This window comes from Diceros bicornis, chromosome 6 (genome assembly GCF_020826845.1).
Source record: "Diceros bicornis minor isolate mBicDic1 chromosome 6, mDicBic1.mat.cur, whole genome shotgun sequence".
NCBI classification, from domain to species: Eukaryota; Metazoa; Chordata; class Mammalia; order Perissodactyla; family Rhinocerotidae; genus Diceros; species Diceros bicornis.
Window position 1 is genome coordinate 93,186,070 of NC_080745.1, and position 24,096 is coordinate 93,210,165.

General features: G+C 51.2%; 1 protein-coding gene across 1 annotated transcript in view; it reads right to left on the reverse strand.

Moving 5' to 3' along the window:
- Window positions 1-24,096, reverse strand: part of TCERG1L (transcription elongation regulator 1 like) — a 219,709-nt gene that overhangs the window by 5,850 nt on the left and 189,763 nt on the right. Inside the window, exons 9-10 of the mRNA XM_058542727.1 lie at window positions 15,538-15,685; window positions 2,899-2,988 (exon numbers count right to left, since the gene is read on the reverse strand). Of these exons, the coding sequence (XP_058398710.1) occupies window positions 2,899-2,988; window positions 15,538-15,685 (238 nt within the window). The remainder of the gene's footprint in view (window positions 1-2,898; window positions 2,989-15,537; window positions 15,686-24,096) is intronic.

Consider the following 24,096-nt stretch of genomic DNA (forward strand, 5'->3'; position numbering starts at 1 on the left):
AGCAATTCTGTACCAACCAATCAATGCCCAGGGCAGATATTAAAATTTGACCCAAGTGCTCAGGGAGTCTCCGCATTCCTGCCAAGGAGATGGAGTCAGGAAGCGAAGACCCGGCAGATTAAAGCCTCCGTCACCTTCCATGCAGAAGTGGCTCTCTTCTGGCTTTGTCTTCTGGTTTTGGATTCCATTTCAGTAATGGCAAGCCTTTATAGGATTATAAATACAAAATGCTACTCGCCTCCTGAAGACTTAGCAGTGCAATGAAATATTCACCAACAGGACTTAAATTTAGTACCCGTGCGTATATATTTAAGTAAGAATATGATTGGCTTATTTCACCTTCAAGGCAAGTGGTAATGTAAGCTCTCCAGTTGTCTTATAATTTAAACTCATAAAAAAGGTGAATGCAGGGTTATTATCCAAATAAAAACATGTGGCTCCATCATTAGTCAGAGTTTTGCTCTATTAATTTTAAATCTAGACAGAAATGCTGGCTGGCTGTGGGGTCAGAGCTCGAAAGAAAGATCTGCTTCTCTCTCCGCCTAGAACCGTTTAGCCATCTAATCAGATTCTTCTCTCTTCCCTCTCCCTTTGCTCTATTGATTTATTTATGCCACTATAATTTAATGTAGCACATTTTTTTCCTCTCTCTAACAAATTATTCCAGTTTTACTCAAAGTGGGGCATGACTTTTTAAAAGAGATACCATTGGCCATTATCTCATTATGGCATGTTCTAGTGCAATAAAAGGAAACACTCTCCGTCACCATAGAAACAGGTCTGATTAGCACTCCCACTGACGACCCCTCCTCTCTGATTAGGCTCAGTCACTTCTCCTTTGCAGGACCCCCAGGAAAGGGCAGGTTGCAGTTTGCACACCATGAGCCTTAGCTTTCCCCATGAAAACCCTATGGGATAGTAGGTCCCATACACATTCCAGGTTTGAAGCTTGCTAACTCATTTTATTCATAAGTAGGACTGTTTTTTGAATGGGGCCCAAATATTGTTTCCTTTATCAGTTCAGCTTCAGTACCACTCCTTATGCAAACTGCGACATTTCCCCTTCGATGGGGTTGGTTTCTCTTCCAAACGCAGGTGTGTAATCTGAGGGCTCTGGGATGCTGACGTGCATCAGCTCCCGGTGAAGCTTGCTTCCTTCTCTTCCTCGTCACCCCTCTGGGACCAAGCTGCAGTCTTGTAAGACAGGCCTGAAGTTTTCTCTGGGTGCTTCCACAGGGATGTTTGAAGGCTTTCCCCAAACAGTGGATTCTCAGCGTGAGTTCACACTCCAGTCTGCTCTGTCTGCAGAGTGTACATCCAGGTGCAGGCAGGCCGTCCCAGGATGTCCCAGCCCAGGCAGACACAGCCCCTCCCAGTTAGCACCTGCCCTCTCTGACCATGGCCTGCAGAATTCCAGCCTCTCTGTGCCCCAGTGGATGCAGAGTCTTTTGCAGGATGACCACTGGCCCAGACATCAGGAGGGCAGACCTCCTAAGAGATGTGACTTCAGCGTCAAATCATCATGTGGGCTTTTCTTTGAGGGTGGGGAGGTCTTAGTTAATCAGCTTCCTTCAAGGGGGCTGATGGCCTCTGAGAACATCTGTGAACGAGAGAGCTCGCCGTGTTGACCACAACAGGTCAGTGACACACGATCTCCAGGTGTGTCACTGTTAGTGTGCTGACTGTTAATAGATATTAGCCAGGTTGTGGATCTTAACTTTGGCATAAAGTGATTCTGTCACAAAAATAAACAGGCTTCTCACTATGTGTTCTCATAGTTGAATAGATGAACTTTCTGATTTTTAATATTGCAACAAAAGGGTGAAATATCACCAATGAGTAAAGTCTACAGTTTTCCTCGGCTATAGAAAAAAATACTTGACGCCCAAACTCAGAGGCTCTGCCTGGTTGGCGCTTCACTGAACCCTCTTGGCATAAGAGTAAAGGAACTCCATGAGCCAACGACAGAATTGAAAACAAAATCGCACTTTCCATCCCCTCACCCAGGCTTCTCCAGACTCTGCTGTCTGAGAAGTCCAGTGGACGCCTACCAGCCCACTGCAACAGACCTCTGGAATGACTCTCGTGGCTCTTCTGTTTTCAGGGGCCGCTCTTGACACACTTTCACGGGCATTAGTTCTTCACTCGAAGGGCAGAGGGAGGGAGAGACAGGACTGGGACAGGGATGGAATGCATGGAAATCTGGATCTTCGGGATTTACCTCAGGGCCCTTCTTGGATGTGCTCCGTGGACCACCCAGACCCCCAGGTGGGCTGTACAAGCTTATGTATTATGGCATCAGTTCCCCCTCCGGCCGGGCAGCACAGCCTGTCCCTCCATCTGTCCGGTTAATCTGGGAAACAGTTTTGGCCCCGAGAACTAATTTGTGAACAAGCTAGGGCAGACCCCTGTCAAATCTCTGTCTAACATGTTCTCCATTTCAAAGCTATCTCTGACCTATTCCCAGCTTTTCTGGGGACTTGCTTTCTAGAAACTTCCATCCTTTTCCTATGCTACTGTTGCTTCCTGGACCCTCTCCTAGTTCACTATTAGTACATAAGACCTCAAGTCTTTTAAATACAGTAATCTGGGATGCAGTCAAGGTTCCCAAAATTTGCATTTTTTTCCAATTTGCATTTTCATCTTTGAATATGAGTATTTGTCTTATGGGGTCACGACCAGACGGTTTGCTAAGAACAGTTACCAGGATAATCTTCCTCTGCACCCATAACCTTACTGTTCACCAGCTCACAAGAGAGAGTACTCAGTCTACAACACTTCCCCACTGACAAATGGAAAACAACAAGCATCTGATAGAGAGCAGGGCTCTCGGGATGAAGCGTCATTTTAATGCTGTGTCTCCACAGCCGTCACCGTGCCCCACCACCATCACATTACCTGTTTACGTTCCTCAGAGTTTAGCAGGAGATAGCGCGGATCAAACACGATTTTGTGTAATTCTTTCTCCCAGGTAGAAAACGCTGACACCTGAAGAAAGATATTCAATAGAGCTGTTTTTAGCATCTAACGCTGAGCCCAGAGTCATGGGAAATGATCAATAGCAAAATCACAGCATTAGGGACCACCGGTTTAGGGATGCAGTGTTGTATACAAGTGTTAGACATGTCAAACTCTCTAAGAAAATCAATACTTAGAGCGTTAGAACACTTAATTTCTAGACTCATGACACTATTTCTTCCTTGGATATCTTCCAGGGCCATGTGCCACTGATCTGAAGCCCCAATTATATCTGTGGAGCTGTGGCTTTCTGAATGTCGCATCTTGAAAGGAGAAATGACATTTGTAAAAACTTATGGCCGCAGGCCATAAATGAGGGCAATTTCTTGCAAATAGTCTGAGATTAATGTCATTTTAGTTGATTTTCAATCAACATTTAAAACTTTTTGAGGTAGCTCATTTTTAAAAACAAACTATTTTATTTTACAATAGTTTTTGTTTTATAGGAAAGTTACAAGAATATCACAAGTTATCATACACCCCATATCCAGTGTTCCATACTGTTAACATCTTACATTAGTAGGCTAGATTTGTTACCACTAACATTGATACACTACTTTCAATAAAAGTCCACACCTTATTCAGAATTCTTTAGTTTTTACCTAATTTTCTTTTTCTGCCCCAGGATTCTACCCAGGACACCACATGACATTTAGTGTCACGTCTCCTTAGGCTCCTCTGGGCTCTGACAGCTCCTCAGACTTCCCTTGTTTTTGATGATGTTGACGGTTTTGAGGAGGGCTAGTCAGGTATTTTGTAAGATGCCCCACTCCCGGAATTTATCTTAGTTTTCTCATGATTAGACTAAGGTTATGGGCTTTTGAGAGGAAGACTGGAGAACAGGTTCATCTCCTCATGCAAGGTACATCCTCAGCTTGACTCATGACTGTGGATGTCGACCTGGGCCGCCCGGCTGAGGTCGTGTTTGCCAGCTCTCTCCTCTATAAATTTACTCTTTCTCCCTTTTCCACGCTGCACTCTTCGGAGGAAAGTCACTATGTGCAGCCCACACGTAAGGGATTATGTTCCATCTCTAGGGAGGGGGTATCTATGTAAGTTATTTGGAATCTTCTGGGTGGGATATCTGTCCATTCTCCCACATTTACTCATTTATTCAATCATTTCTTTATGTCATAGGGACTCATGGATATCTATTTCATACTTTGGGTTATAACCCAACATGACTGTATTTATTTTCTTGCTCAAATTGTTCCAGCTTTGGCCACTGAGACTGTTCTGGTTGGCTCCTGTGTCCTTTGGGCATACCCCCATCGTTTTGTGTTTTGGGCACTTCCTCATTTTCTAGCTCTTCAAGATGCTCCAGGCTCATCTTGTATATCTCTCGCCTTAGCCCTAGAATCAGCCAGTTCTCCAGGAAGTCCTGGATCCTTCTGTTGAAGAACAGTGTCAGAAACCACGATCTGGGTGCTGAGGGTGCTCACTGTTGCTGAGACATTGCTGCTTCTGGACTGTCTCAGCTGATAGAGCAAGGAAATGTTCAAGTCATTTAAAAAGTAATTGATTCATTTAAAAACATCGACTAAATACTGACTATGCCTTAAGCCCCACACTGGGTGCTGAGTATTCAGCTAAACTAAATCAAGCCCCTGACATCAGGAAGCCCATGGTCCGGAGTAAGGCAGAAAGTGGACTAATGAACTGAGAGGCATTAGTGTTGGACCAGAGACATGCCCAGGAGCTAAGAGGACATAGGAAAGGGGCCTCTATATCCTCCCGGAGAGGAGTTTTCTAGAATGCTGACTACTTTGAAACACGAATACTCCTCCTGCCTTGTGAAATCACCTGACAGGATGTTCCAGGCGGGGATGTCTATGGGGCAAAGGCCAGGACCCATGAACCACGGGGAAGGCGGGAGTTGCAGGAGGTTGAACATGGTTGGGAATGAAGGAGACCACGAGCAGCCAGGCAGAGGCAGCAGAGACAGGGCAGAGGCAGGAGATTCCAAGGTGCGTTTAGGAACCTAGACCTTATCTGGAGAGCAACGGGAGAAGAGACAGACGTGATGTGCGTTCTAGGAAGGCCACTCCCTGGCCTGGGCACAGAGGAGAGGGGAAGCTAAGTGGCAGTTTGTAAAACCAAAATCCCATTCACAGTTTTACTTTTGAACAGGTTAAAGTATTCCTAGTACTTCTTCAATAAATACTTGCTTAACTTGGTACATCATAACATGGATTTTTTTAATTGACAATATCCATCTTTGATGATAAAAAATCAAGGCCCTTTTTCACTATTCATGATCTCTTTTATCAGGTGGGATGACCTAGGCCCCACTAGGGATTTTCTTCAGTTGACTGAGAACATTGATACATCACAGGGACTGGGGGTAGGGACTCTCTGGGAAAGCAGCTGGCAGAATGATTCTTTGTTCTTTGATGGCACACAGTTGACCACAGGAGCATTAGGGCAGTTATGGAAAGAAATTGTGGCAGCCTCGATTCAGCTCAATCAAATGGGCATCTGTGAACCTCCCAGAAGGTCCCAGCCCTGTAGGGAGGGCAGAAGATGATTAAGAATTGGTGCCACATAACTAACTGTACCAGTATGTTGAGAATGTGGGGAGTTCTAAATGTATAATAAAATAAATTTAAAAATATATGTATATATATCGTTTTTGCCTCCAAAGGAATTTACAATCTCTATTTAAGGCAAGATCTCTACATGTCTGCAGTGACTGTAATTTACAATGATAAAACAGACACTGCCATAGTACCTGAGGGCCGTGCTCACAGATGCTCGTGACGTTCAGAGAAGGTGGCAGTGGTTGAGAGAGGGGACGCCCAGGTGCGGGACCTGGGACGGAGGTTGGAGCAGGAGGGAAGGTTGGACAGTTGTGTGTGAAACGGGTCCTCCACTGCCTGCAGGTGGGCACAGCCTTGTCTGTGAGACAGAGCTGTTCCCAAAGAAAGCCTCTTGATAAGTGCAGTACAATCAATTGTGTGACTTGCTTCTGATAGAAGCCCCCCCTCCCTGTCCCCACAGTCTCGCTGCCCAGTAAGTTCATTCTATGGGGCACCAATTGAGCTGTCTGCTGGGCACTCTTCTCAGCTGCAAGAAGCCACCTGAGGTTCCTTGCCATGAGGCCGCCTCCACAGTGGGGCGGCTTGCTTCTTCAGAAAGCAATAGAATCTCTATATAAGACCCAGCCTTATATAACATAATGTAACATCGTCATGGAGCGAGTCCCCATCCTATTCACAGGTCTGCCTGCTCTCAAGGGAGAGGATTATTCAGGATGTGCATACCTGGGGGTGGGGATCTCGGGGGCCACATCGGGATTCTGCCCACACAGCAGGTCCCCAGGACTAACGCACATTATTATTTCTCTGCCATGGCCCTCATTTCTCAACAGTCATCTCTGTCCCTCATCGTGCCTGACACTTCTGTGATTCTCTGACATTCTGCATGGACTTTGGCCCTTGAATAGCGGAATTCTTCAGCCAATTTCAGACGCTTTCGTGCAGAAGTCCAGTCCTTCCACTGCAGCCTGATTGTGTGATGCATGGCTCCATCTTCCCTCCTGAACCATGTTCTGGGACCTTGATGTCACCTCCTGATAATTGGCAGCTGTAAGCCCAGAAGCCTCTGAGCAGGTCAGTGAGCTGACCACCCGGGGACCGGGCGCCGTCTGTGCGGGTGGAGCTCTCTGTCTTGGCGGGACTGCGTATCCGACACTGTTGGAGGACTGTGCCGCTAGCCTCCCATTAGCAGGCACGCACATTCTTTATTTAATCCTCCACTGGAGTGTCACCCACCCAGAGTCATGAGAATATGGACAGCGGGTCACCGGGAGCTGGGCTGGCAGCCATGCCCTTTCTTCTCCAGCCCCCTGCACCTTGTGCTTCTCCTGCTGGCGGACTCTCCTTTAATTCATCATTAGCGTCTGAGTTGCTATCTGTTCCCATTTCTACAACAGAAGACATCACAGCTGGTCATTTAAAACATGGGCCCAGAGAAGGAGCAGCAGTGTGGACGCAGGCTAGGGGGCAGTTCCCAGCCCCAGCAGATGCTGCTGTAAAATGGAAACTGTCAGCGAGCATCAACCTCTGGGCAGGGGCAGAGGCTGCCGCTGTGGCTAGTTGGCACATGAGGGTCCCTGTGTGGCACTGTCTGCACCTCAGACGCCACTGCTGGAGTGATGACAGGCAGAGGGAGGTTGCAGTTCAGAGGGAGGAAGCTGGTACCCTCTCTGTGGGCGCTCGAGCTGGGCCCTTCTTTTCACAGCTGTTTTCAGTGTTCTCTCCGAGAAAATAACCTTGTTTGGAAAATACCCAAGTGTTTCGCCAGAACAAGCAGCAAAATGACGACCTCATTGCCGCAGCATTTGGTAGTGGTCATCTCGGGCCTGGATGAACACAACGGTCTCCCAATGGCTCCCTCATCCTCCAGAGTCCTTTTCCCTCCACCCACAGCTCCCACTTTCCCAAGGGGTCTCTTTCTTGAGCCTTCAGACTGGCCAACCGTTCAGCCAGCACCCGGGGCCCCTGTGGCCTGGCCCCAGCTGCCCCCTCAGTTTTAACGGGGCTGCTGCCCGGCCAGCGTGGCTCTGAGCTGCCCCCACGCAGGGCCCACCTTGCCCTGCACACCCACCCCAGCAGCAAGGGTCCCCCAAAGCACCGGCTCCCCCACCCCACCTGCGGTGCACGGGTGGGGCCCCCCTGGATCAGAAGCCACTGAGAGGTGACCAGGGTCCTGTGCACAAAGAGAAAAGTCACTGAAGGAACTAGTTCCAATCTCAGTCCCAGCTCCACCTCAGCCTCTCGGAAAACTGAGGAAAAAAGGTTTTTGTTGCTCCCGGAGATTGACTTTAGAGAAAAATAGATTCCATTTAAGTAGAGTGGTCGGAGAGAGTTCAGTTATGGCTGAAAACAAGATAATGCAAGTCCTGTTGGTGTCCGATGTGCCGGCCACAATCCTTACATCCAGAAATATCCCCCAGGCAGGGGCAGGGCCGCCCTGAAGGAGGCAGACGCTGCTTCCATCCTCAAAACCAAAGGCTGCCTTTGCCTCTGTCAGTCCTCGGATCAGGGACCCTCGGGACCAGAGAGAAGGGAGGGAGATAGGGAAGGACAGCTCCTGCTCAGCCCTGACCTGGAGGGTCACCACCCTGCCTTGAGAAGGCCCTCCCAGGCGGGCAACGCTGACCAGGCGCTCTGCTAACGCTGGGGGCCCGGGGCTCCTCTCTGACGCCCTCCTGGGGCAGTTGATGGGCAGTCGTGGTTGTCTGTGCACCTGTGGAGCAGGTGACCGCGCCTGTCTGTCTGTCCGTCTGTCTGTGCCGCCCGCCCGTCTGTCATTGTTGCTTCCTGCCCGGGCTCTGTCAGGGGTCCAGCCAGAGCAGCTGCCGGCTCAGCTCGGGCACGCGGAGCTGGGTGTTCTCAGGGCCTCTGTACAGGGATAATGTCCATCTCAAACACACATCCACTTCCTTCAGACGTTTTTGACCAAATTTGATTATCAAACACACTGTGTTTACTCTTTACTGCCTTGGCATTTGTAAATAGTGATCTGGAACCCAGAGCATGGACTGTTCATCACTAGAGGCCACTTTTCCTTCTGGTTTTTGTGACTGTAGATGTCCTGCAGAAGGGAGCAATCTGTTACAATCACGCTCATCTCTCGATGACAAGAAAGCCAGACCTTGAAATGCGATCACCGTCTCTGTTCTCAATTCGTTCTTCTCTTCAGTCTGTGTCCCCGGGGATAGGACACCTCCACAGAATGCTTAAACGTAAACAAGTAAATGAAGCTCCTATGGGACATCGAGTTATGTTATATTATGTTGTGTTATGTTAGGGACACAAAGAAAGATAAAGACAGACAGAAAGACTTCTCAAAGGTGTGTGAGGAGCGGTCTGAGCTCTTGGCTGCCCGAGAGAGACTCTCGCAGCTGAAAGGAGCGGGGCTGGGCTGGGCACTGGGAACCCGTCCCGTCCCTGGTCACTGACATGCCCCCAGCATGTGCTGCAGACCAGTTGGCCCATTGGCCAGGGCGCCCTCTCTCCCCTTCCTGCCATCCTTGGTGCCCCCTGGTCTCCCGTGGCCTCAGAGAAATTCACCCAAGGCCTCAGCCAGGGAGCAGAGGCCGTCCTCACCTGGGTGGGGGCGGCAGGGAAGCAGGTGTGGCGCTCTGAAGGGGCAGCAAGACCACTGGGTAGGTGAACATGAGCCATGCAGGAGGACCAGTGGCCCCTGAAGAAGGTTCACGAATCTCCCTCCAGCCTGAGCCCACTGCCCTCTGCTTCCAGCGGACAGGGGCTGGAGAATTGGGCCGTGGTCCCTTGTCTATGACTCTGTCCAGTCTGCCTGCTGGCTTCTCCATCTCCAGCCCCCACATGTCCCAAAACTTCCTCCTCCATCCACAGCTCACCCACTCGCGCACTGACTCCTTCCGAGACCCTCTCCTCAGGACCCCACAGCCATCTCCCACGAGCCCTGAGGATCCCAATTCCACGTGGACGGGTTTCAGTTTTGAGAAGCTGCCTGGCCACCCCTCTCCCTGTTACATGTCCTTCCTCTGCCTTCCTCTCCGCCCGCCCTTCACTCTGCCTGCAGCCTCAGGCTGATAACAAATGTCTTGTTCTTTGTAATTAGCACTTACGCCATTATCCTCTTTACCAATTTCCTGAAACGCATGGCTGTGTCTTTTATTTCTGGCTCTGGAGTTCCTGACAATTAAAGGCGGCTTGAGGTGGACACGGCACCTCACCCTTGACTGTGAGGCAGTGTCATCACCCAGCATCGCCCACAAGCAGCCCCGAGACAGGGGCTTGGACACAGGCGGTGCATTTGGGAGGTGATTCCAGGCGTACTGAGAACTAACATGTGGAAAGAGAAAAGCCACCGACCATGCATAAATGAGCAGGTGACCACAGTGGGCCACTGGGTGCAGTCCCGCCAGGGGACCTTGGATGGGTCATGAGAACCTGCCTGAGATTTGTCCCACCAAGGACGGGGACACGGGGGTCTACCTGCTGGTCCCCACCTCTTCGTGACTGAGACCTGCCCTTGGAGATGTTTAGTCCCCACCACTTGGGGGGGAGTGGTCAGCACATGGAGAGTTCCCATGAGGCCGGGTGACCCGCAGATGAATCCCGAGTGAGCATGGGGCCTGCTGCTTCCCCCGAACTTGGGGACCCCCGACTCCCACCCCCCCTCTCCCAGTGCTCATCAGATTTCACCCATTGCAGTTTTTTTTTCTATTTTGGTGGATAAATAAAAGTTTATACTGTCATTGCACAACACCCTCAGCTGATTTAGCTTACTTTTGAGGGTTATTTTCACATTAGGGATAGTTATAATCCCATTCTAAGAATTAGAGTGGGTGGTCCACTATTCCCCCCAAGGCCATCCTGATGATTAGAAGGTGATCTAACACTGATTCCGGGGGCACTCTAACAGCATCCGAAGAGCTGAATTGCCAAAGGCCGTGACAGTCAATTCAGAAAAGAGGAACCACAGCATAGAAGCCAAGAGAAAACATAAATCCAAGGAAAAGAACAACCAGATTCAAAAAATAATAAGTTGCAAATATTTATCCCTCTTACTATTCAATGCTGGTGGAACTATGGGCAAAACCAATTTCCAGGAACTGTCAAACATTGCTACTGGGAGAATACATTGTATAAAAGCGACTTTTTAAAAAACAATTTGGTAATATAGGTCCAATGTTGATAGCCCACACACACACAAACAAAAGCTCATGCATGAATATGATCACCAGAATATTATTTAAAATAGCAAAATTGGGAAAGACACTAAGTGAATGGAAATGTAGGATCTTTGAACTGACAATGAATTGAATATTGTGCCCTCATTAAACATGTTTTCCAAAAGTTTATACTAATACTTAAAAAAAATGCTTAAAAAGAGAAAACAGTATACAAATTTATAAATTAGGTTGAACCTTATGAAATTGACTATATTAGAAAAAAAATTGGTTCAGCCACGTTCAATTACAGTTCAATCTTGGTTGCACTACAAGATAAAAATGTTTATTCTTGATATTTTTTTAAAAATCTATTTTTTAAAGAAAAGACTGGAAGGAAATGTACTTCATTGATGACAATTGTCTTTTAGGGTAGGATTTCAGGTGATTTTTTTTCTTATTTATACTCTTTGTATTTTGCAAATTTTCTATAATAAGCATGCATTCCTTTTATAGCATAATTTTATGTTATTAGCGGTATTACTATGCGCCTTGTGAGACTTTGAAGAGTTGCCATAGGAACAGGAAGCAGATAAGCTTCCCCGGGAGCGCAGATTCACTGCACGGAGTCGACACCGTGGGTGGCCGGGACTGGAGCACAGAGCTCCGAGCCTCGTCTCCAGGGCCATCTCTCCTGGGACGTGCTCCCTGCCCATGAGCACGACAGAGCCCTCCCAGCATGTGTCCTGGCCCAGGTGCCTGCTACAGCCTGTTGTTTACGCATCTGAGGGAAAGGGGCACCAGGCATCACTTACCAGAGAGGGGGGCCTCAGAAGTGGGGGAACGAGGCTGCCCCTCCTGCTGCTTGGGAGAAGGCACCCCCCCACACCGCCCCGTTAGCAGGAAGACCTGTAGTAAGGAGCCTCCACTTCCTTTGTACTCACTTTATACTGACGACCTCATGATCCACACCTGTCTCAGCGCAGGTAGCGACCACTGTGGCCCAGCCAGTGTGAGCATGCGGTCTGTGAGTTCCTCATTCAGACACAGACTTGGGTCCAAACTCCAGCGGCCTCACCTGCGTAGCTATGACAGTGTCAGCCCATCTCCCTGAGGCTGCCCACCGCCGGGAGGCTGGCCAAGGTCACCCACAGAGGGACCTCTGAGAGGATGGCAGATGCAGCCCCCAGAGTTCCCGGAGTAAAATCTAGGGTCCTGGAAATGTCCTTTCTCTCCTGGCCCCTGGGAAAGCCGTACCTACTTCTGAGGGATACTTACAGGAGGAAGTTCTCAATAAATGTCTCTAATGCATTTACCTAAATAGGCAGGATTCAATTAATAATCTACCCTTCAATTAAAATGGCCCCTTTATAGACTGAGGTTTAACAGAAAGCTCCATTGTGGTTTGACGACTAAAAACCCAGAACCAAACCTTCCCTGAACCATCACTTACATCCTCCAAAGCCATAAAGCTGAAGGCCCCTTCCCAATCCATAATCCCCACAGAATACCCCAAACTGTGCCCTTTGTAAACAAGTGGAAATCCACAGGACCCAGCTTCATCACTCTGTAAGTACATGAATTTCTGAACTGAAGCATTGAACAAATGCAATAAAAAATCTTATTAATCTCTCAGTCCATGAAAAAAGTGACCTTTCTGGGCCTCATTTTTAAGCAACTAGAAATCTTATGGGCTGAGCTATCAAATTCTCATGAGCGTGAGTAACATATGAAATCTGCTGGCATATTTTATAAAGTCAAGAAGTCACAAATGGTGGCATCACTGTATAATACCAGCAGTAAATTCAGAGTGGTCATTTCTGTTCACGAGCTGTGTGCGGGTTTCTTCTGAAATCCTCATAAGAAGGAGGTTAGGCTGCATTCCAGTCTCTCTCTCCCGGGGGAACTCAGAGCACTGGGGGTGGTGCTTTATATTTCCATGTTGTTCTTGCCAATTCTCATGTTTAGAAGATTCTCATATATAAGAACCTAAGAATCTTAGGCTGAAAGGATCACCCTCCTCAACGAGGCAAGAAGGCACCGAGAATCTCATTAGTAAACCCAAGGCCACTGGGATGACTCAAGAGACCACGTAAATGGAGCCTGCCAGCAGCCTTGAGAGGGAAAGGGGGTCTCCCGGGCAGCCCTCACTTCCCACCCAGGTTTGTTTAATGCTGTGTTGGTAAAGTGGGCATGGTGGGTTTCCAAAACAGGGAGATGGAAAACTCAGACATGAATAAGATGGAAAGAACACTTGCTTATCTTTCTCAAATGTTTATAATGCCCTCACGTCTCCCTGAGACAGGTCGCGTGTCCTGCTAGGGAATTCAACCGGAACAGCCTGGCCAGGTCTATGCAGACACTTGGAATTACACATATTTTGGCATCATCTTTGCAATCAGAAGAGGGGCGCTCGCTAAGGGTGGAGAACCTCTTGTGTGTTGACTGACAGCTAACAGAACACGGCGACAAAACTCAGGGGCTTCCAGCTCACAGGTTTCCAGAGGAGAGGGATCCTAGTCTTGGCGACTTTGTGGGGAGAAGACTCTGTTTTGTCACCTTCACATGGGCAATGCCCCGAGCCCCGTCCTGTGGGTGCTCTGGGCACCGTGAGCGGAGGGAGAGGAGAAGGAAACTGCAGCTGCTGCAGAAGATAAACCCTTCTCAGGCTCCAGGGGCTGGCTCTGGGGTCAGCACTGGGCCGGCTCAGGGGGCACATGCGGCAAGACCAGAGCCGGGTCCCGGGGCAGCATCTACAGAGACACCGAGGGAATCTGGGGATCGTTGAGTGCTACCACTCGCCAGGGCTTGAATCCAAAGGAGCCTCAGGGAGTCCGACCCTCCAGGATCTGTGGCCTCGCACAGTAACTCTGACAGAGACACAGAGCAGTCAGCAAGGAGAGGGCAGCAGGAGGGGACCAAGGGACCCTGTGACAAGAGTGGAAGGAGGGGCAGGGGGCGGGTGAGACAGTGCAGGGAGGCCACCAGAGGTGGTGACCAGTGGTGACATTGGGTACAAGCCTCCACGAGGACAGTCTGACGGCCACAGAACGAGCAACCCAGTTGGGTGGCAGTGATGGCTCTAAAGGCACCCTCTCGGGCCGCCTGGAGAAAGGGCGTGCAGGGACCAGACCCATTTCTCTGCTGTAGGAACTCGAGGGGCAGGAGAGGCCAGAGGAGCAGGGAGCACACACCCACCCTCATGCTCCCTGGTTCCTTCTCTCTCTGCTGTGGTACTCAGCACACCCAGTGGGTAAGCGGGTTTGATTGGCATGTCTGTCTGCTGTTGAAGTGGGAGGAGCCGAGCAGAGGGAGGATGGAACTAGCTGGGGGCAGAGCAAATGGCAAGGGGAGAGCCTGGCCTGGCGCTGGGCTCAGCTGCCCTCCCCGTCCCTTTGCGGTCCATGGTGCAGTCCCAGGGGCCTGGCGGAGCACATACAGCACGGAGGAGAGGCCTGCTGATTCAAGGGCCATTCCAAATTACAGGATTAGTTTAATCCAATCATCCCTATGGCTTGAAAAACAAGAAATTTGTATGGGGTAGATGCGACTACAGTCCTTTTCAAAATACAATTTTAGCCTAATAAACACAATTTTTAAAATCATGGGTTTTTTGAAAAGCACGTCATCCATCTCTAGCAGGGACTGTTCCCGTGTGCCTGTGTATGTTCAGGGCATTCCCTGTTTTGCGCTTCTGTGTTACTTGGCATAAATGCTAATTTAGGCTTAACATATTGCATCGTAGTTTTGAGTTCACAAGTCTGCTTTTCCTTCCAGTCTCTTGTGGGCAAGGGCTGTATTTTATTTTTGAATGAGTGACTAGACAGATAAAGCGATGCGTGTATTAAAATCCATAGTACAAAGGAAGAGGCGTCTCCCTGGGAGGGGAGCTGGGATCAGCTCCTCCCTCTGATAATTCTCAAGAGCTGGGACCGTCTCAGTTTTCCCTGTATTCCCATGGCCTCACCCTGCCCGGGTGCCAGTGCTCCAGCCCTGACTCTGAGGGTCCCTGCCCAGACCATCTGCTCTGGCGGAGGATGGAGTCTCCACACGCAGCCCCCGTACTTTCTCTCTTCCCTCCACCTGAACCTCAATCCCAGCTGCACCTGCTGTTGAGAGGCGGGCCCAGGAGGCAGTCAGGGGTGGGTGCTGACTGCAGAGGGAATTGGCTTTTGAATTCCCAAGGACCTTACAGGGTTCATTATAATCATCATGACACATAGGTTCCCATTACTGCCTCCTGCGTTCAGTCTCATTTTGTGAAGAAACCCAACCGGGCTAAGCTATCGTATCTGGCTCATTTTATACCCAAAAGTTAAAGCAGGAAATAAAAGTCACTGGAAGGAGATTTGATTATAAAATGTTCTTTTCCCCCTAAATCCAAAATGAGATTCAGAACTACAATTAAGACATCCTAATTTTATTAAAAAGAGTTGGACTAATTCACAGGTGTGAAAGTCCCTTCCTGAGTAAGAAAAGCATAGGGACATCCCTCTGGGATGCACGGACCCTGAATCGTGGCCGGGGTCCAGCAGGCATCTTATCGTGACTGCCGGATGCTTCCCGTACCCATCTGCACACTGCCCCTTCCAGGAGACCCGCACCTGTTTACTCTCAGAGGTGAAGGAAGCTGCCCGAGATGCCACCACACCCTGCAAGACTCCCCTTTCTCCGTTAAGACAAGAGGCAGGGGCTCCTGTTCATGTTGCTTTGGCCTCACATCATTTGGCACCTGAATTTCCCTCAGCCTGATCCCACAAGCTCAGTGAGGAAGGAGAAGTGTCGCTCGGGCTTCGGGGACGATTACTCAGTTCTGGCTTCTGAGGGGCCACTATTTGCGTGCAGGTCCTTACCCCTCTCTCCAGTAGCATGTCTCGGAAGTGGGTCACCCTCTCCTCCAGGGGCAGGAGGATCTGGGGCGGCGGTGTCTTGCTGACTTTGTCCTCTGTCTCCGCCTCCTCTGGCCCAGGACTCATGCGGGGACTCACGCGGCCTTCCGTCCTTCAAGGCACAAGGCACAAGACACAGAGAGTTAACTGCGCCCTGGAGACCCAACTGCTTTTCATTGCAACCTTTAAAAACCCTCCAGGGAACTAGAAAGCAAACATTCTTTGAAAACTTTTTAAAGCCCCATGCAGTCAGCCCAGTGATGGTGAAAGCAGAGATTTTTGCTCTTGGAATGCAAACTGCTTTGTTGCATTTGGGAGGGAGAGTTGAGACTGAAGCCCTAACTGAGTGGGCACCAGCCGGGGGGGGGGTACACATGTGGGCCGAATGCGCCCAAGCTGCCACCAGGGCCGATGGGGAAACAAGCGGAGAGTCAGCATTCAATGCCTAGAGACAGTCCTCAGGGAGGCAATGGAGCGAGCCTTCCCATTTGAGCAAATCATTGGAGCTCACACCTCCTTCTATTTTTTCAGAAAGGCCTTCATTTTGGACAAATTGTGGAAGACAGTTACAGGAAGAACTATTCTATCAACACTCAGGGTATGGAAAATGTTGTCGTGAGGTCTAACCCAAAAGGGAGATTTCAGTGACAATGGGAGACACTGGGACCCTGCCCTGGGCTGTCTACACAGGGAATGGTAGAGAGCTGGACCACCGGCAGCCCCGGATATATTCCCTCCCCCAGCACAAGGGTGGCCACAGCCAAGGCCCAGGACACAAGGGGAACGGGCATGAGGCAGGCCCAGTGTGGGCACGGGGGGAGGGAGCCACAAGCTGGCCTCACCAGACTGGGCGGTGGGAGGGAGGGAGAGGCCCACTCTTATTTAGCGCCAACTCCACGCCTTGCATTATGTTATTTAACCGGCCATTTGATAGATCTCTTCATGATTCTACACTTTATTCTAGAAGCATCTGGAAACATCCTTCTAAAACCCCTCGACATTTGCTGCTGGAAGAAGATGTTTGGCCAAATGCCAACAGTTACTCTCATGTGCCCCCTTGACCTGGCCCTGCCTGGGAGCAGGTCCACACAGCCCCCACTCCTGTCCCCTCCCATGCAGCCTGTTCTCAGCCATGATGCACAGATCTCACCTACACCGGCCGTGGAGAGCAGCCTGGCTCTGCCCCCACGGACCCCTCTTCTGGGCCTCCTCCCGGGCTGGCCCCGCCCCACACTTCTCCATCTTCAGGTCCTGCGCCCACTGACTCCAACAAGGGCAGGTGCAAACCCGTTCTCTCAGCAATTCCATCAGTAGACCACGGGTCTTAGAGAGCCTTCGCTTTCTGAGGGCACTTAGGGCAACCGAGGCTGACAATCGTAAAGAGAAGGGCACCAAAAAGCACGTGACTCAGTGCCTTCTGCATACGGACACCCTAAGTGCCAGGGGGTCTGGCAACAGCAGGGAATGTGCATTTAAAAAGCACATTCCCCGCTCTTTGCAAAAGGAGCCTCACCCCAGGCGTGGGGCACAAACTCGCTCACACCATCCACGTCTGGGCTTTCTGACATACGTCTAGCACGGTGCCCTCATCCTGGGTGACAGCTCCTGGGGGACGTTGGCATTGTCTGGAGACATCTGTGCTTGCCACCACTGGGGAGGTGTCCTGGCACACAGGAGTAGAGGCCGGGGGTGCTGCTAAACCCCTGCAATGCCCAGGGCAGCCCCGCCCCCCCCCCGGATTATTGGGCAAGTCTGCACAACTCCTGTACGCAGGGAGGAGGAGACGGGACCACTCAAGGTTGTACTATCACTTAGTGGCCAGGACCAGGCCAGTCCCTGCCTCCCGATGCCCACCAGGCGCATGGCTTTCCCATCACGTCTGTCCAGCTTACTGTGGAAATACGTTAGTTACCACTTTTACGATGTGCTGAGAATATACAATGTTCTATGTTAAACAAGGGTTTTCACTCACCGGGGTTGTCACATGGATTAATCCAACCTAACACAAAATGGGCAAAGGAAAAAAAATGTTTGCTCAGCCCACTAGGGAATCTTATTTATAGACCAACTATTTGAAGAGAACTTACACTCTTTGCTTCTCATGCGATTATGTGGAATTTCGAAAAAAGAAAATTAACTGTGAATTTGCAATTGTATCATATTCCAAAAGGTATAATTAGGATTTCTTTGTAATCAATTTTCATTAGTTAAAAATAGAAGTGTGGAAACAGGACTTGTATTGTTGTAACTTGAAATAAGATTAATAGGAATGTGTGAGCTCAGCGATGATGGCGTATTATAGCTTATTCAACAAAATATTTTATTCAAAACCACTGGACACCTTCCAGACCGCGAAGCCATCAGTTCAATTAGAACTGGTTGAAAGCAAATGCAAACTTGCTAAATATATTTTTAATATTCTTATGGGTGAATGAATTTGGTACCCTTAACAAAAAGTAAATTTTAATACTTTTAATAAAACTAGCTCAAGTCAAAATTGTACAAGGGTGAGAGGCAGTGTCCCTGAGGGCACACTACTTGGGGTCCCACAAGCCTTGCTGGCTGTCGAGGGGAAAGGTCTCTCGTCAGGAAATGGTTTCACTGCATGGCCCGCGCCTCGCCTGGGCGATGCACCGTCTTGGGAATTTTCCAGGTCAATTTTCCAGGTGAAAAGGGGCTTGGTCTTGTCCAGTCTTTCTCCCAGGGCCAGGGTCCCCCAGTCCGGGGCCACAGCCCTGGGGTCTCTTCCTTCCGAGAGGCAGCATGCTCCCTGCCTCTGTCCACCACCCTTTTGGAGACATTACGGTGACCGCTCCCTGGACACAGGGGCTCCTCTCCCCCTTCTGCCCCTCGCCTCAGCCCTCGGAAGGCTATTGAGCATGTCCAGGCAACGCGCTAATCACGTGGGCACGTGTGCACACACGTCTGTCCCTGTGGGTAAGTCTGCAGCCCTCGTGCCGAGGGCATCAGATTATCTGTTAAAACGCACGAGACCAGATTCTAAACACGCAAGTCCAGTCGTTATTTTCCTTTTATGGATGACAAAATGTAATTAGTTTATCTGGTCTGAGAGGACTCAGGCCACTGGACTTGGCACGCCTGCCGTGAGCCTTGAGGCCAGTCAGACACGCAGACATGCCTCTTCCCACCTCCCGAGTCTCTCAGTGGAGCCATCCTGAGGTCAGAACAGTCGCCCTGGCAAAGAAATTACAGCCTGTGACAGTTCAAAGGTAAGTGGCTTTCTATTGTTCTATCTATGAGAGAGGGAGAGAGAGAGCAAGAGAGAGAGAGAGAGAGAGAAAGAGAGAGACGGAGCTTCAGAAGACTGCGTGGTTTTTGTAGGGGTGCACACCGGGCAGGTCTGAGGCACCCACCCACTGACTCAGGTGTCAACGTACAAGTGTCATGGCATCACCCAGGTAGGGGGAAGCTCAGACTGTGGAGCTGGATGGATTAAGGTCCAAACCTCAATTTGGGCAAATATGCTGAGTTCTGTACACCTCAGTGTCCTCATGTGGGGCAACCACGGGGTTGATGTGAGGATTCAACCAGATAGTCCAAGTTAATCCCTCAGCGCAACTCCTCACTCAGAGTGCTCCCTCTCCCTCTCCCCCTCCCTCCTTTCCTCCTTTCCTTCTTCCCTCCATCCTTCTTTCTCTCCTTCCCTCCTTACATCCCTCTTTCCTTCCTTCCTCCCGCCCTCTCTGCTCCATCTCTCCTTCCCTCCCTCCTTTCCTCCTTCCTTCTCTCCTTCCCTGTTTCCCTCCTTCCCTCATAACGCCGTCATTTGACAGACTGCAGGAAGAGAAGACATCCAGTCTGACCTTGCTCAATGTGAGACGGGAAGAGAAACAAACGCCAACTCAGGTTGAGACTCCAGGAAGACTGTAGCCATGGGGATTCTATCTTATCTAAAGGAAATGCTGATTTCTGAGTGAGCACCTGGTTCTGGAGAAGAGGCCAAGTGTGGATATGTGGGGCTGAAGGTGCTTCTGAGCCTCCAGGTGTGGATGGCTTGCTGTAAAACCTTGAGCAAATCACGGAAACTCCCTGGACCTTAATTTTGGTAAGACACGTGGTTCGGACAAGACGATCTTGAAACGCCTCAAAAGAACTGCAATTCTTGCAATTCTAGGACTTAAATGTGATCCTGATCATTTTGTCCTGTTGAAATATTTAAACATCTTGATTCTGCCATGAACTTATTAGCTCTGCCTCCCAGTTTTGCAGTTCCTATAAATTTGATAACCAGGCCTCCTGCCTCTTCATCCAACGTGTTCATAAAAATGTTCAGCAGAAAATGCCCAAGGCAGATGCCTCTGGCAAGTGCCCCCGGCCTCCACCCTGCAGGCGATGGTGCGCTCCCCAGCGTGGGCAATGGGCAAGGAGGCAGCAGTCACAGTGACGGAGACGTGCAGCAGCCCTGGCCCGCCTCCCACAGCATTTGCATCTGCCCGGGCCTCGGCCACCATCTGGGGACCCCGCCGATGGTTGGCCCGTGGTGGATCCCAGGCTGGGCAGCCCCTTGTAAGCAGGGCCGCTGAGTGACTTGGGCTTTGTTTAAACTCACACTCTCTCCCTCCCTGCCCTTGGGTGTGCTTCTGGGCGGAGGGCAGCCTGGCCGGCATTTCTGCTTTGCCCACCAACCGTCAGTGACCACTCGGGGCCACACGCTGCCAGCTCCGAGGGCCCGTTAGCAGTGCGGTGTGCAGCAAGAGTGGTCCTGTGAAATAACAAAGAGCAGGTCTGGTCTTGGTCCCAGTTACTGGCACAGAGCTTCAAGTCCTCTGGAATTTCCTGAGTGACGGCAGCGTCTTTGTTCAGGCGCCCTACCTGGCTACACCTGAGTTTACGCTAAGGAGGTGACTCAGGGTGGCCCTTAGATAGTTTCAAGGGATGGGCTGGCCCACCAGCCAAGTGATTAGAGGGCTGGGAGCATCAGCCTCACCTCCTACCCTCAGGAAGGGGAGAGGGCTGGAGACGGAGTTCCAGTGACTTAATCAGGCCTGCGTAAGGCACCCTGATAAACTCTCTGGACGACGCAGGGCTGGGGGAGCTTCCTGGCTGGTGAGCACATCGGTGGACCAGGAGGGAGGCATCTTGACTCCCTGACAGGGGCTCCTGTGCTCTGGACCCTTCGGACCTACCCTGTGCGTCTCTTCCGTCTGGCTGTTCCTGAGTTGTACCCGTTATAATAAACTGCTGTCTTCAGTCGAGCACACGCCTGAGCTCTGTGAGTGATTCTGGCGAATTATCAAAACTGAAGGGAGCCAAGGAAAGCAGAGGTGTGGGCGGCCTGGGACCCCACCTGTGGCTGGCGACTGAAGCGGGGCCATCCCAGGGACTGAGTCCTTCACCTGTGGGCTCTGCACTAACTCGGTGGTCAGCGTCAGAACCGAACTGTAGGACACCAGGTTAGCGTCAGAGAATTGTGGTCAGAGGGTAGGTCCGATTTGTGTTCTAATTCCATCCAGCAGGCGTTACCCAGGGCCTGTGTGAGGCCCTCGGGCGCCAGGGCAGCCTGCGTGGCTCCTGAGCCCCGCGGATCATTCACCGTCACGCACGGACCCTGCCACGCGGTTGTGCGGCTCAGCCAGGATCACTGACGTGGAAGGGCCTGTGAGGGGCGCACGTGTCCCCCCTCAGCACAGGTCTGCTGGTGCCTGCAGGGGGATACGAGGCCCCTGCCGCCTGGGGCTCACCTGCTGGGGGAGGGACAGAGAGTAACAAAGAATGAACCCTACTAAATAAGCAAATTAGGTGGTGTGTTCAAAGATGTTACCTGTTTAGGAAATTTAATAACTAACCCAGGTGAGGGAGGGTCTGGGGCCATCACACGGGCAGGCCAGATGCAGGATGCCCCTGGAGGTCAGGGCAGCCTCCTGGAAAGGGTGCTTGCGAGCAAATCCTGGAGGGAGGTGAAGGAGCCCTGTGCACATCTGAGAAAAAAGCATTCTAGGCCCAGGGTTCAGCTGTGCAGAGGCCCTAAGGTGGGAGCATCTAGAATGTTCCAGAGACAGCTACGAGGAGGCCAGTGAGGCCGGAGCACAGTGTGTGAATGGGCAGCACTCAGAGGACGGCGAGGGGCCAGGACCCTGGGTCTCCTCAGTCACAGGAGGGACGCGGCCTGTGACTCCGAGGGAAATGGTGAGCCTGGAGGGCTCAGAGCCAAGTGGGTGTCCTGTGGTCCCCACTGCCCTGATTCCTGACTCGTTGCTCTGTCTCTGCTCCTCCTCCTCCTTGACCAAGGGCTCCCCTAGGTGTGAGGTCCAGAGGCAGCTCCCAGCAGACTCCAGGGAACCCACAGTTGGCGCGGGGTTCCCTGCCACGCTGCACCTCCTCTGGAGCACATGGTTATTTATTGTCAAGGTCCCTCAGAGCTGAGGCCCGCCGGCCGCGTCTTCCCAGACGTGTTTCAGAAATATTTTCCTGGACGTGAAATGATTCCTGAGTGCCTATTTCCTTGATGTGCTTTTCAAAATTATTCATTATCCCAGGTGGGGCATGCGAGGACGGACGCCGCCTGAAGGGAAGGATGGCATTAACCGGGGAAGCAAATGCAAAACGATCCCGCGTCCCTAATGGAAGCTCTCAGGAGTGTGGTGATGGGAATCTCTCTCATCGCATTACAGACAGAGTCACTGCTTTCCTCTGCCCTGCCGACATCACAAGGTTGATGCAGGTTTGCATGTGATGCTGTGGTCTTTGGTCCCTGGCTGGCCATCCCATCTGTGCATCTGACCTCTGACGTATCTCCAAGGCCGTGTTTTAGGGGCTCCATTACCTGGCTCTGGGCTGTGGAAGGCCCATCTAAGAGGTGTTGGTGTTCTATTCCCGCCCTCACAAATGCAGCTCAATTCACAGTCCCCTGAGCTCCACCACAGGACAGGGAATGACCTTCACTCCTCGTCAACGTCCACTCCAGGCCAGGTGCACTGCTGGCCCTGGCGGCCGTTCCTCGTGGGCTCGTCGGCACAGTCAGCAGAGTGGCATTGGAGGTAACTGATAATCGCAGCCACTGCTGTGCAGCGAGCAGTGTTTTCTCGTGCGCCGCTCACTGAGCTCTCTGCAATATGTGCTCCTCTTACTCACACTTCACAGAGAGAGAACCCAGCTGTGAGGGCAGGCCCCTTGCCCAGGTCACACAGACGTTGACATCTGTGGATTCCAGCCACACTCCCCTCCATCACGAGTGTCCCACCTGCCAGAGTTAGTGCAGACCCCACAGGTTATGGACTCAGCCAGGACTCAAGAATACGGGCCTGGCCATGGAAGCCTGTGCTCTGGGGCGCCTGGGTTAGCCTCCAGGGCTGCTGTGACAATACCTCAAAGTGCGGCGCCTAAACAACAGAAATGTACTGTGTCATAATCTGGAGGCCAGAAGTCTGAGATCGGGCCTCAGCAGGGCTGGCTCTTCCCCAGGCTGTGAGGGAGAATCTGGTCCAGTCCTCTCCCCAGGGGCCTGGGGGTTTGCTGGCATCTGTAGCGTTCCTTGGCTTGTAGATACAACACCCCACAATCTGCCTTCATCTTCCATGGTGTTCTCTCCCTGTGTGTGTGTCTGGGTCCAAATTTCCCCTTTTATAAGGACACCAGTCATACTGGATTAGGACCCACCCTCACGACCTCATCCTAACTAATTACATCTGCAAGGACCCTATTTCCAAACAAGGTCCATTCTGAGGTTCTGGGGGCTAGGACTCCAACTTATGAATTTTGGGGGGACACAATTAAACCCATAACGAGGTCTATCCTCATTGGGAAAGCAAGTGCCATGTCCCTGAGGAGTGTCCCCAGGTTTTGTCAACGTGAGAGGCAATGATGCCAGGCTGGACATCAGGAACCCGAGATTCCCTGGGTGTGACATTTCCAGCCCAGGCCAGAAAGCTCCGCCACCAACATCACTCTCCTAGGAGTGATCACCCAGGCTCATGGGTTTTTTCTGGAACATTCACATTTGGCTTATGCAAAGAAGTCTCAACTCCCCAGAACACGCCTCTGCTTGCCCACAGCCCACCTGGGGTGTCACCCATGTCCCTCTGTGGTGGCAGCATCCCAGGGCCAGTGAGTGGGTCTGCAACCTCGTCCCATGTCCTCAGCACACAGCCCTCCCTCCCGTAGACAGCCTGGCAGAAGGACCATGTGCTTCCTAGGTCCTCGTCTTTCACCAAGCCAATCCGCATGCCTCGTGCCCTCATCACTCACACCTCTGTGCCTTGCCCACAATGCTTCTTCTTCCAGTGCTCTGCCTGCCCCTTGTCCACTCACAAGTCTGGTCACCTGGCCATCCCCCTGGGAGGTCATGTCCCACCCTGAGTGACTGAGCCATTTTCTCCTGCTCCCAGAGCCCCGTGTTCCTGCAGCAGGCAGGCGAGACACATGATGCTTTTGTTAGACCCACTTCTGGATCTGCGTCTGTGATTGCTGGGCGAGTCCCTGGTGGCAGCGACAGGGCTTGCACACGTGCTCGTCTCCAGCGCGAGGCACTGTGCTTCACGCCCCAAAAGCAGTGAAGAAATGCTC